At 34.3% G+C, this 14,442-nt stretch overlaps 1 protein-coding gene across 3 annotated transcripts; it reads right to left on the reverse strand.

Moving 5' to 3' along the window:
* Positions 1-910: 910 nt before the first annotated feature.
* Positions 911-10,030, reverse strand: LOC124940642 (putative threonine aspartase). 3 transcript variants are annotated; one of them, XM_047481166.1, is made up of 11 exons: positions 9,859-10,030; positions 9,558-9,608; positions 8,401-8,521; positions 8,197-8,284; positions 6,766-6,847; positions 6,483-6,606; positions 3,876-4,036; positions 2,782-2,945; positions 1,574-1,697; positions 1,383-1,487; positions 911-1,182 (listed from the first exon to the last, which is right to left on the reverse strand). In XM_047481166.1, exons 1-11 carry the CDS (start codon positions 9,994-9,996, stop codon positions 1,117-1,119), a joined length of 1,224 nt encoding a protein of 407 aa, XP_047337122.1. In that variant the 5' UTR covers positions 9,997-10,030; the 3' UTR covers positions 911-1,116. The 3 variants fall into 3 exon arrangements, with proteins under 3 accessions (XP_047337122.1, XP_047337123.1, XP_047337121.1); XM_047481167.1 differs by having other exon boundaries at positions 3,876-4,033; positions 8,197-8,287; XM_047481165.1 differs by having other exon boundaries at positions 8,197-8,287.
* Positions 10,031-14,442: the final 4,412 nt, after the last annotated feature.

Raw genomic sequence — 14,442 nt, forward strand, 5'->3', positions numbered from 1 at the left:
TTCGCTAGGTTGCGTTTGTAAATTCATAATCGAAGACAGCTTCACAAGGTTGCGTTTGCAAAATCAGAAACGAAGACAGCTTCACTAACTAGGGACTTGCTTTAATTCTCCAAAGGGTTTACATACATGAATGAATAAATGTTTTTACATGACCGCTAAAATATCTTTACATGGATGTGTTGGAGGTTTTACATTAACCTCTAGGCATATAAAATAATTTAAACGAAGTAAGTTTCACGGAAAAACGTCTTTTTGATCAATTTCACATGGCACACGGAGCGAAGGAAGTTTCGCTCAATATTGTATCTCTACATTCGGTTTTACATGGCGCCTGGAGCGAAGTAAGCTTCACTGAAAATCGTATATCTTCCAATATTTCGTTTTGCATGGCCCCTAGAGCGAAGTAAGCTTTACTGAAAAGCGCATCTCATAAGTCATTTTGTAACCTTCACTGAATAGCGCATCTCTTCCAATATTCTGTTTTACATGGACCCTGGAGGGAAGTAAGTTTCATTGAAAAGCGCATTTCTTCAGTCATTTCGTTTTACATGGCGCCTGAAGCGAAGGAAACTCCGCTCAATAATAGAGTATCCTTACATTCTGTTAACGATGTTTGAGGTGAACCCGAAATGAAATCCGGGTTTCGAGTTCTCTCTTCCTTTCAACCGAATTTTGATTTATTAATATAATAATGCTTCTGAATTTTGATTGGTCCGCAACATATGAACACTCCATTCGATAGCAGAGGAACTGGATTGTTAAATAGAGATAATCTTTCCTCTTCTTCTTTTTGGCTTAAAACATAGAAATAATACAAAAGCTAATTGACATGAATTAAACCTATAAGAAGACATTGGCTAATAAATAGCAATTTTATTTGGCACTAAAAAGCCATAAGATTTATCTGAAAAAGGTCTAAAGTTAAGATAAATAAGGAATTAGTACTTTAAAAATGGCAAGTTCATTATAACAATAATAATATAGTCTACTAAAAAAAAGTGTGAATATATTTTAAGAAGAGAAAGTGCAATTATATGGTCAAAATACTTGTTTCCATTTGCAAACTGATAGAGAAGCCTCTTTCTTTCTTAGATCTCTAGAAACTATCATAATTCATCAGAGATTAATTCGGGCTGCAAACTGCTTTTGTTGTTCAGAACTACTCTTCCGAAGAATTGAAACCTGTAAAATCATTTCAAATAACTTGTCTCAGCGGTAAATCTTTCAATGTCAGCAGGTCAGGAAAACTGATGCTACAAAGCTATAGAAGAAAACAAATATGATGTTTTGATAATCACTATAATGGTTTCCAGGCAGACTTTATTTCTTAAATTGATTTTTAGACTGAATTCTCACTTCAAACAAAGCATTTTTTACATTACCTTGGGCCGATCCATTGAACTTCCAAAATAACCAAAACCAAAGGACAAGGAAGTGAAGGTGGCTGCGATTTCTGCAGCTTTCAGTCTTGGAAAACCGTCAGGTGCCTGAAATTTAAAATAAAATGAGAAGATAAATTTAATTTACTAATTTATAAACTACAAACTAGTAAAAGAAAATGAGAAAATCTCACATTTATAGGAGCATCAGCTTGAACAAGCAGAATTCCTGCACTTTGATCATTACTGGTCTGGCTGGAGTGACAGATAAGCGATTTTAGAACTTTTGTGCAGGCAGAGGCTGGACCTTCTTGTGACCTATATCATAATGTTAAATTGTTATTTTATACTACTACGCATATGGGCATGAATAAATTAATGAAAATAGTTCCAGTTTTAGGATATTAGTGGCAATTGTAGACTAATCATCAACTAGAATACCAAAATACCCTTATTTTATTTTTTTTATAACATTGTAAAATATAAAATAATACTAAGGATGTTTTGATAATTTTTCCAAATAATCCACAGATCATTCACATAACCCAAGATCAAACAAGGCCTAAAAGAGCAATTCTGGGATATAGGTTTTTCCCAAAGTAATTTTATTGTTGTTTTGAGAATGAACCTATATAAGGTTAACAATTTAACATTCATTGTACTACAATTTTGGACCTCAAGTAGTGTTCCTTTCAATATTGAATATTAACGTACGCCTTACCCTATTTATTTATTTCCATACAGTGTGTTTTGCTCCAATACCAACAACAGATCTATGATTTTTAAGATGTAATATGTACTGAATTTATGCTTGTTGAATTTCAGTTGTATCTAGGGTTCGACATGGAGATGGATCAATCAAGGGCCAGGATTGTTCCTAATTATGGGAATTCTGACCCTTGATTAATTGCAATCTTCACCATTGAACCCTAATTGGGTAACATATTCCACAAGCAAGTTAGAACGCATAGAGAGCTAGGATTTAATTGGTTGAGTTTAAAATTGATGGACAGATTAGACTTAGGTTGAATAGAATTTAAAATTGATGGGCGGACTAGATCTAAAGGTAGCTTTCAGAGGCCAGAGATAATTCAGGTCCAACTTTAAGAAAATACGACAAGCCAATCAAAGAAAAAATTTAATTCTGATTTGAGCAAATATTATTTTGCTTATTTCACTTCCTTGAGAATGTGTAAATCTTTATGTTAGGTGAAATGATACAATAGTATTGGAATGTATTCATTGACTGATAATATTTTGTAATGATGAACTTACTTCTCTAAATGAAATTTCTTCTCTTCTCAGCCTAGATTCTAGTTCATTTGTATCAGAACACACAAAAATACATTGAATATCTTATTCTTAATCAAATGAAAAAAGCATTAGAAAATTTCAAACCTACAATGACGAAGAGATGCAGCATTCTCTAGCTGTAAAACCTTTCATAAGATATTCACCCGCACCAGTAACACAGCCACCAACTATGAATGGAGCTCCAAAAGGATCTTTTGAAGAGGCCCAACAACCTGAACCGTATGTTGCTGCCAATCCCACACGCCCACTTACCTGTTCAAGATTCAGATCAAATATTTACATTAACTATGGAACATACAAAAATATGAAAAAAAAAACAAGTCTTTTTTGATAAACAAGAAAAACATCAATTCTTAGTAATAGGAATACCCACGTAAGCATTCATAATTTATTTTTTTGATTGTAAATGAAATGAAATGTAATGTAATGAAGGAAAATAATGATCTTCTTCACATCATAGAGTACTGTAAATCAAATTGTTCAACTACCACAGCCGTCTTAAGTTCTTAAACTTGGTGCTCCAAATAATTCATTTGATGTAAAATTCATAAGTTCCATGAAGAACCACTAAACCCGGTTAGTTAACAGACAATAGATCATTAATAATTGATATGCATGTGAAAGAAAATCATCCTCACAGAATTTGAACATAAAGGATATATGAAAGAGCAGAAGCAAATTACTTGAGAAGTAAATGATCATAAATGAGTAGTTAATAAACGATTCCTGTCTCCATTCAATAGCTGATCAACATTCATACATCATTATATTTCTTGTTTTATGCTAGAGGAAAACTTTCTTAGATATCCAACATGGTCAAACGAGGTTTGAACTAAGGGGCTTATTTCCGTTAGTTCTGAGGTTCGAAATATACATATTGAATTATGGAGTATCTTTTTCCAAATCACTTCAATTGATAGAACTGGACCCATTAGAAGAAACAATTTGGTGCTCAAGATGGATATTTTGGAGGTAAAAGAAATCTGTGTCATGTGTCATTTCTATAAATAAGTAACCAAAAAAATTTCTAAACTGTGATAATAAGTCACATTCCTATGAAAACATTCGAATTAGTAGTAAGTAGTAAGCAGTGAGAATAATAGATCATAAGAAAACGGCACAGATGATTACATACTCGATCACCATCCAATTTCACAAAAAGACTATGGTGTTGGTCATCACCTTCAATGCAATTCCACCGCTGGATGCTCCAGATGCAATATTTCCTTCATTATCAACACAAATAACTCCAACCGTATCCATCACCGTGTCATCTTTTGTTGCACTTGACCACATTTGACATTGATCCTTCTCTCCCACTGAATTATGACATGGTTGAACTTCTACACGGAAAATAAAAAGCTCATAACATGAAGGTTCTAATTTATGAGGGTGGAGGGAACACAAGGGTAACAAAAACCGATTTCTATCCTCAGGGGGAGTGTTAGTGTTTTTAAAGAATGCACTATCTACAATTCCAATTATTATGTCTTCACTCAAAGCTCTTATTTGTGTGTGGATAAGTTGTAAGCAATTCAAATAAAGTTCTTTTTGGTAAACAATGGCACATTTATAGACACTTCTTTATTTATTTTTTTAGTATCTAGATCCGCGTACATATACATTTGGAAACTAAACTTAGTCAAAAGACAATTTCATAAACTCATTGGTTGTTTCTCCTTTGCAACTAAATCTGGATACAAAAAACAAAAATTATAAGTGATTCCAAATAAGCACATGTGAATAAAGGAATTGGGTGCCTCGTTGCTCAGGATAAGGTTAAAAGGCCAATTGCAAGTGAAAGCCATAATGAGAAAGTGGCTTTGGGGATTTGGGGGAGACATCTTTTTGGAAGATAGACTAAAGAAAATTTTGGGTTGGATAGGGTAGATGGATTACAATTTACAAAGAAGATCCTGATCTATCAATCAGTGGATAAAAATTATCTGAGGATGGAAGGAATTTTCAAATTTCTATCAACTCAAACTTGGAGATAGGTTGTGAATTAGCTTTTAGATGGATAAATGGATTGGTCACGAGACACTTGGAATTCTATTTCAGGATCTGTTATTGGTGTAACAAGAGGGAAAAAGTAAGGGACGACTAGGAGGATGGCATCGGGAGGAATCTCTTTATAGGAGACAGCCTAGAGCACATTAATCTTGCTTAATTCTCTTCTTGAGCCCCGGGACGACGAAAAGAGTTTTTTGAAGTCGAGGAAATGTTGGAATGGAAGGGGTTAAGGGATTGAGCAGGAAAAGCTTTTATAATTGTTAATAAATGCACAATCAGATGAGTTTAAATGAGAAAGGCTTTGGAATCCACTCATTTCGTTCATGTTATCCCTTCATTCTTGGCTTGTTTTTTCATAAAGCTATTAATTTGGATAAGATGTTCCCAAAGACAAGTCTTTAGTTTGCAAGTCGATATCCTCTATGTCATAAGCAAGAACACGAATTGCATGTGTGTTTGTGGTGCCCGTTTTTGTTGGATGTGAGAAAGATGACAGCAACAAAGATGTGAGTTGGAAGTTTGCCTCCATCAACATCGGAAGACTTCTTCAAATGCAAAGAGGGAGAGAAGAATTCTGGGGGGATGGCGGGGGCACATTTTTGTGTGTAAATTTACAAAGAAGATCATGATCTATCAGCCAATGGATCAAAATTATTCGAGGATGGAAGGAATTTTCAAATGTCTATCAAGTCAAACTTGGAGATATGTTGTGAATTAGCTTTTAGTTGGATAAATGGATTGGTCATGTGACACTTGGAATTCTATTTCAGGATCTGTTGTTGGTGTTAACAAAAGGGAAAAAGTAAGGGACGACTAGGAGGATGGCATCGGGAGGAATCACTTTTTGGGAGACAGCCTAGAGAACATAAATCTTTCTTAATTCTCTTCTTGAGCTCCTAGGGACGAAAAGAGTTGTTTTGGTGTCGAGGAAATGTTGGCAATGGAAGGGGTTAAGGGATTGAGCATGAAAAGCTTTTATAATTGTTACAAATGCACAATCAGATGAGTTTAAATGAGGAAGGCTTTGGAATCTACTCATTTTGTTCAAGTTATCCCTTCCTTCTTGGCTTGTTTTTCATAAATCTATCAATTTGGATAAGATGTTCCAAAAGACAAGTCTTTAGTTAGAAAGTCGATGTCCTCTATGTCATAACACGAATTACATGTGTTTGTGGTGCCCATTTTTGTTGGATGTGAGGAAGATGACAGCATCAAAGATGTGAGTTGGAAGTTTGCCTCCATCAACATCGGAAGACTTCTTCAATATATGGTTTCCTTTTTCAAATGCGAAGAGGGAATTAAGAATTCTGGGGGACGGCGGGGGCACATTTTTATGTGTAAATTGTGGCACATTTTTATGTGTAAATTGTGGCACATTTGGTTTGAAAGAAACGAGAGTCTTCAACTGTATGGAAAAAGAGGCAGCTTGTGAAGAAAAAAGAAAAGGAAATTTTACGCCTCCTTGCAACTTAAGATCAAGTTTGTTGCTTTGAGTCAATGTAATGAGTCCCCTGTTTTCCCTTTTTATTTTTTGTTCCGGTTAGTCAATCTTGTATTTTATTTAAATCGCATTTCGAGATATTTCAATTTAAATAAGCATTAACTTATAAAATAAACATTATAAAAAATGACAAAAGATAAGAAAAGTTGGTTAGCTAGAATCATTCATACTACATATGCCCTTCCTTTTGAGGCATCAACTCCATAATTTACAAACCATTAACCTATTATATTAAAAAATGTTGGTATGAAACCGGTTCACAAGCTAGTTATTACCTGGCAAGGCCACACAAGGATTAGATGTATCTTCACTAGAATGATCTACAGTAATTGTTTTGGCTTCATGAAGCATTGCTCGGTACTTTCTCCACTGTCTTTTCGACTTTTCTGTAATGAGCCACTGAATTGACAAAACATAAAGGTCTTGTTGATCATTTCAAACCTAGGAAAACCAAAGTCTTGTCTCATATGGAGTCCATTATGTTGATGCACAAATTTAGCATCATGCATAAAAAACAGACCCACAGTAGAAAATACTTTTGAATTTTAGATGACTTACCTCATCGGCTTCTTGTATGCATGCTGGCAAGGAAATACCCTTTGACTGTGCCCATTTGCGTGCACCTTCGCCAACCAAGAACCTAGGAAAGAGTAGAAAAAATAATTTGAAAATCAAAACTTAAACCCAAAAAAAAAGACCTTCCCTAGAGGATACACATAAAAAACAATATGTGCCTTAAAAGATGCACAAAAACAAAGGCATGCCTAGAGGAATGCACAAAACCTTGTGAATTGCTTTACATAACAGGAAAGGAAAAAAAAAAATCCAGTAGATTTATAACAGAATCTTTAAGGTAACAGCAATGCTTGAAACCTACAAGTAATAAAAATACAGCCCTGATTTTATATAAATAACCTATATGATAGTCTGAGGGCAGACTTTCTTAGAGGTCTTCTCTCTGAAGTTACTATTCCTTGATCCACGACTCCTTAAATCTCATCTACTCTCCAAAATTCGAGGTTAGTTATAATTACTCTTCCCTCAACAACATCAGTCCATCTTCTTTTCCTTGGAAGGACTTATGGAAAACCAAGCTACCGTTGAGAATCACGTTCTTCGCATGGGAAGCCATTCACGGTGGCATCCTTACACAAGACAAACTCAAGAATAAGGGATTTCATTTGGAAAATAGATGTGTTCTTTGTGAGAGTTCCGAGGAGACAGTCAACCATCTTCTCTTGGATTGTCATATGGCAAAGAAAATTTGGTCCCTTATCCAAAATATCATTAATCTTCAATGGGAGATGCCATTAACTGTGGGGGAATGTTGGAAAAAATGAAATGACCGGAGCACTCCAAACAATATTGGTTCATGTTGGAAGCCAATCCTCCCAATTATGTGGTGATCTATTTGGAAAGAAAGAAATCGTAGAATCTCTCAATGGAAAAAGCATGGCATTGCTAAGATCAAACTTCATTCTTCTTACTCTCGCAACTATCAAGAAGAAAGGAATATGCAACGGATGGGACTTCTTTGAGCTTATTGGAATCTAATTCTGTAATTGTGTTCCATTTTTCTTTTCCAGTTCTTTTTGTTTCCTTAATGCTTCTCGCATTCACAACAATTTTCTCATTAATGAAAAGTTTACCCTTTAAATAAATAATAAGAAAAAATCAATAAAACATGTTTAGACAAAAGGTTTAATGTTCCTTGGAGATTTTACAACTAAACAGAGGGAAGACTTTCCACAAGCTTATTAATCTCATTTTGTAGTTATCTTGATAGTTGAAAAAAGAGAAAATCAATAAAACAATATTTCATTTAAACATTAAAAAAATTGCACATGTCAACATCATCATAAGACATCTTCATTAAACTACTCATCTCCAGTGACAAAATCTAATTTGCTTTGACCACTAAGTATACTAAACATAGAGTGGAAATGGGCAAATATGAGACACAAGGAAATAGAGAAAGAGTGACGGTACATTGGAGGAATTCGGCCTAAATGGGATGATGAACTGACCATTTGTTCCTTCACTAGCAAAGCAGCAATTTGAATGCAATTTCTAACACCTGCTAATATTTGCTTTATGAAAAATGTAAATCATCAATTGAAAATTAAACCCCAAGATATGATCAAGACACAGCAAGGAGATAAAGACTGTATGTCAACTACACATATACATTACCTGGCACTGCTCCAACAGCCCCAAATATTCCAGAATTACCATCCATTATACTGGCATCACCTTCCACATGACCATCTTCAGTCAAGTTTGAGCCACGTCCAGCATTTGTGCTAGGATCATCCTGTTCATAAACAAGGTTTCAGGAATTAACCTGGGTGGGAAGCTTATCCAAGAGATGTTTTTTTATTTGCACTCACCTTTAAAAGAGCTACTAAATTAAGTGCTAAATTGGTGAAGGAAGTATGACAGCTTTTTGTGGCTAGAAGTATACTCAGAATCATGAGTACTACTTGAATATTTCTACTAACTTGAAGCCCCAATTCTCAATGATACAACAAATTAAGTTAATTTTTTCCTAATAATAGATGCTCACTTCGACTTCACAAGCAATGTGAAATCCCAACAAGATCAGATACATTTAAGATATCAAGACAAAATCAAACTACAGATGCGAGCCAGCAAATTAAGTCAAGTAAGTCAATTAAGTCCTAAATTGGGTGAAGGAAGTAGAACCACTTTTTTGTGGCTGGAAGTATACTCAGAATCATGAGTACTACTTGAATATTTCTACTAACAATGAAGTCCCAATTCTCAATGACACAACAAAATAATTTAATCTTTTCCTAATAATAGATGCTCACTTCGACTTCAGAAGTAATGTGAAATCCCACAAAATCAGATAGATTTAAGCTATCAAGACAAAACCAAACTATGGATGCGAGCCAGCTTCTAGGCTTAATGATGGATTGTGTGAGTCATGTTCTCAACAAGTTTCTAGTTTAAGGATTGATGGTTTATCTAATGAACAAATTACTTTTGATCCTCAAAATCAAGGTTTTTGGGGATCATTAGTTGACCTAGATGATGACGACTGATATAGGTGAAGGTATGGTTGGGCGATGTGAAGTAGTTATGATTTGGTCGTTGGTTTGGAAAATATTTGCATTTGAGCTTTATTATGAAGGATGGCAAAATAATCGTTTTTTTTGGCTTAATGTTTGCACATTCTTCATTGTTATTGTGCCCGACTTCACTATGCTTTGTTGTTACAGATGACAGCTTATCTTGCTATATCTATAGTACCTTTTAATTTCAATCTATTTCCAAAAGGTAATATCTAATTGCACATGTACACAATTTATAAGAATCCAACGCACCTCCAAAAGGTGAATTGCAGCTAAAACAGCATCTACACACCTACCAGGTCCCTGAATCCAAGCAGAATAAAGAAGCACATTAAAAAAGTCATATAACAATAAACTAATACTGTTAAGATGGAACCATCTACGAATTTCTGTTGACAAGTAAACACAGTAAAAATAAAGGGAGCAAAATGAAAAGGCAACAAAAATCAGCATTTCTACATAGGATAGTGGATTAGACTACAGAAGACTTTGCTCATTGATGAAATGTGCACAGAGATAAATTAAAAAAAAAAGAATAAGGATGGAAGAATACATTGCTGAGAACGGAAGCAGCGACGAGGCAGGCTCGTCTCATGATGGACCTGAGAGCTGTCTCACTCGACGGCGCGTGGAACCCCGCGCCCACATGAATTGCCACGAAGAACCTAGGTTTTGGATCGTCTGCCGTCATGGATGCCTGGAATTGCAGAGCCCAGTTTCGACTAATTTCGCCGGCCGGCCGGCCAATTTTATGTTATATCATGGTTTTGAAAACGTTTTGATTATAAACCCGGTTTTTTTCTTACAACTTTGATAACATTGGTTGAACCAGATTTTATTTTAATTTTATATAAATTTAAATTTATTAGTATATAAATAGTATATATAATTATATAGATATATGAAAAATAATTAAATAAATATTAATTAAACACAATAATTTGTTAATTAAATTAATATATAACATAATTTTCTTAAATCAAAATAACAAATATTCATAATTCCTTACAATCAAATTAACAATTCCAACAATTATCTATCACCTATTAACAATTAAACAAACAAATTAATAATTAATTAATAAATATTAAAGATTTAAAAAACTATTAAAAAAAATTACTAAATTAAACAAATATTTAATACCTTATATCATTTATACCAAGGTTTTGAAAACGTTTCGGTGATCAAACCGGTTTTTTGGACGAATTCCGGTTCAACAGGTTCAACCGTATCAACCACCGGTTAAACCGGGCAACATTATCACATTTTTTTTCTCTTTCTCTCTCTTTCTCTTTCTCTATCAATCTCTTCCATCACATCCCTTCTTCTTTTTCCGTCTTGTCCCATCATTTCTTCTCTTTCTCTCTCTCCCGTCCCATCCCTTCTTCTCTTTCTCTCTCCCGTCCCATCCCTTCTTCTCTTTCTCTCTCCCGTCCCATCCCTTCTTCCATCACAGCCCTTTCTTCCATCACATCCCTTCTTCTCTTTCTCTCTCTCCCGTCCCATTCCTTCTTCTCTTCTCTTCTCTTCTCTTCTCTTCTCTTCTCTTCTCTTCCATTTTCTTCCCTATCCAGTCTCATCCTAATCTTTCTTCTCTTGCATTCTTCTACAAATATACATTGTTATTATTTAAACAGTGGACAAAGATTACAAGAAGTAACGCCAACAACAAAATGCAGAAACAAACACCATTATCGCAGGTCAGAAACAAGGATTGTTGGTAGAAATTTTGGTGTTTGGAGAGAGAAAACCTTTCCAACCGGAAATTTCGGGATCACTTTTCCGTCCGAATCGTCCGGTCCAACCGGATCTTAACCGGTTCGTAAGGTTCACGTATTGAAGCTAATAACCGGTACGGTTAATCACCCGTTTCACGGTCCGACCGGTTAGACCGGCGGTCGGACCGCGTATTTTAAAACCTTGATTTATACCGATACCGGTTTGTAATTAATAACTCATACCCTTCTTCATCCTCACTCATTAGTCATTACTTTCCAAATTTCATCATTTCTACACTTATAATCAATCCAATTTTTTCTTCTTTTTTCTTTAAATCAAGAGTTAAAATGATAGAATATAGATTTGAGCTTCTACCGATCTAAGCAGAAGCAAAAATTATTTATATCTCTTTATTTTTGCTGATAACTGAATATGCGGTGTATTTGACATCTATGTTTGTCTCTTACTTTCTTCCTTACTCTTCCTTACGCCATGCAGATATTAAGTTCAAAAGGATATTGTTACAAAAGAAGTAGAAATATCCCACAAACACAGTGGAACCGTATATCCGAATTTACCAAGATCTGATCAGTTGAGTAACCTCTCGAACCGGGAAGATGCGGTTTGATTTTTCGGTTGAATCGTCTAATTGGACCAGATTTTGTCCGGTTCGAAAGGTAACCGTATTAAAGTCAAAATCCGAACCGCTCAATCAACCGTTTTACGGTCGGACCGGTTGGACCGCCGGTTCGACCACATATTTTAAAACCTTGGTTATATCTACTAATCAATATGGTTCAAATTTTCATTTCAATTAATTAAACTAGGAAATCCCACATTGATAAAAAAAAATATTTTTACAACGTCCCACGTTCATCAAATTTGGTGTTGAATTTAAAAAATAAAGTGTTATTAGCCTAGTTGGTTAAAGAGTTGTATTTATTTTATTAGGTTGCGAGTTCGAAACATACCTATAATATTTTTAATTTTATTTTTAACCGTTTTAAGTTTATGGGCGGGTCAACCCAGAATCCGGCCCAAATATCAATTTACTCTCACATATATATCTAAATTAAACACAACTCTCGACCCGTTTTAAGTTTATGGGCGGGTCAACCAAGAATCCGACCCAAATATCAATTACTCTCATATATATATCCAAATTAACCACAACTTTCGACCCGGCAACCCGGACACTTTCAAAATTAAGCATCATTATATATATATATATATATATATTAATTTAAATAAACGGATAAAAATATATATATATTATTATTTATCAATAAATATTTTAGATAAAATTAATATTATTTAAATTTAATTAATTTAAAATTAGTTTTAGTTTGCAAAATTAAGTTTAATCTTAAATTTAATAATAACATATATTTTAACCACTCAGCACCCACTTAACCTTTCAATTTACCGTCATATTGTGACTCACACTTTTTCATATACATTTTTTATCTCTTCGGAAACCACCCACCAATCTTAGTCGATCTCAATTGATGACACACCTCTTATATCTCGTTAAACTCAACTACTAACCCTCCAATTGACCATCATCTTGTGACTCACACTTTTTCATATACCTCTTTATCCTTTCGGCAAATTACCCACATGTCCTAAACTTGTGACTCACACTTTTTCATATGCCTCTATCCCTCGACAAACCACTCACCAATCCTAGTCAACTTCTCTTTTACTCCCACTTCAACAACCAATCTCAATTGATCACAGATCTCTTATCCAACGTCAAACCAACCATTAACCACCACCCGACATTCATCTCGTGACCTCACAATTTAAAATATTCGTCAAACCAACCATTAATTTTAACCTCACACTCCACAAACCACCCACCACCCGACCTCGATCTCGTGATCTCATACTTTCAAATGATCGTCAAACCAACCACTAATTCTGATCTCACACTTGACAAATCACCCACCACCCGACCTCCATCTCGTGACCTCACACTTTCAAATGCTCGTCAAACTAACCACTACTTTCGACCTCCCACTCGACAAGCCACCCACCACCCGATTTCCATCTCGTGACCTCACAATTTCAAATGCTCGTCATAATATATATATAATATTATTTATCTACAAATATTTTAGATAAAATTAATATTATTCAAATCTAATTATGCATCTATTAAGTTGTCTTAGGACAACTCTAGATCAGAGAGAGATGGGATAAATTATTCGTGCATTGATTAATGCCTTTGGGGCATTTGAAGGAATTTAAGTCAATGTGAAGATTTGTTAAGTTGTCTTGAATTAGTGATGTAAGGAAAAAGAATATTGAACACAAGGAAAGTATATCTTTTTGGTGTATAATATTGATTTAAGGAAATAAGATTAACACAAAAGGAAATCTGATATTTTGTTATGGTAATATAACTAGGAAAGTATTGTGATAATACTTTGGAGATTATTTGCCAAAATATTAGTGTTGACCTAGTTGAAGCTTATTTAAAGATGCAGTCAAACACTTTAGAAAGATGAAGTCTTTGCCTTGAGAACATTGTTTCCTATCTCAGTTATGTATCTGTTAAGTTTTAAGAGACCGAGTGTTATATAAACTCATTTCATAACCCTATACTATCTTAATGTAATCTCTATTCTGATCTCCTAATAAGATTCTCTCTTTCTAGTGGACGTAGTCAAGTTTTATCTTGGTTAACCATGTTAAATATGTGTCTTTTTTTATTGCTTACATCATCTCTCGTATTTCCGTCACAACATGAAATTAGATATTTCATATTCGTTTTGTTTCACACATCGAGACCAACTCAAAATCACAACATAAAATATTTAGAAACAAACTATATCACCAAATTTGACAAATGGATAACATGATGTTCTCCTTTAATATATTTCTTTAAAGATTTACAACATTATATAAAGAATGCAACATATTTGAAGTCTTACACAACTTATGAACGGATTCAGGGTTGATCTCTTAATCGACGTTACATCAAATGTAGGTCTCTACCCTTTTGATTGAAAACATGCACTAGCTTCAAGAACGTCCATCACACCCTTTGCTGAAAAATCTCTTCCCCAAGGCCTCTCAATCTTCATGCCTCAAAGGTTGCTTGGTTGTTTGATTTTATTATTGAATATATATTACCTATTTATTATATATTATAGATTTTTGTATATATGTAAACAAATAATAATTTAAACTAAAACGGAAAAAATGCATTATTAATCTATAAAATTGACACCCACATCTAACATCAAACATTCTCTTTCAATGATGCACATTATTGACCTTCACCATTCTCAATTTCCACCATACATTATCTTCAAAGATGACATTATGAAACATTCAATTATGTCTTTTGTCATGATTTTATGCTCTGACTCACCCTTAGTGGACGAATCTTGCAATCTTCAAGTATATA

The sequence above is a fragment of the Impatiens glandulifera genome, chromosome 5 (genome assembly GCF_907164915.1).
Source record: "Impatiens glandulifera chromosome 5, dImpGla2.1, whole genome shotgun sequence".
NCBI lineage: Eukaryota > Viridiplantae > Streptophyta > Magnoliopsida > Ericales > Balsaminaceae > Impatiens > Impatiens glandulifera.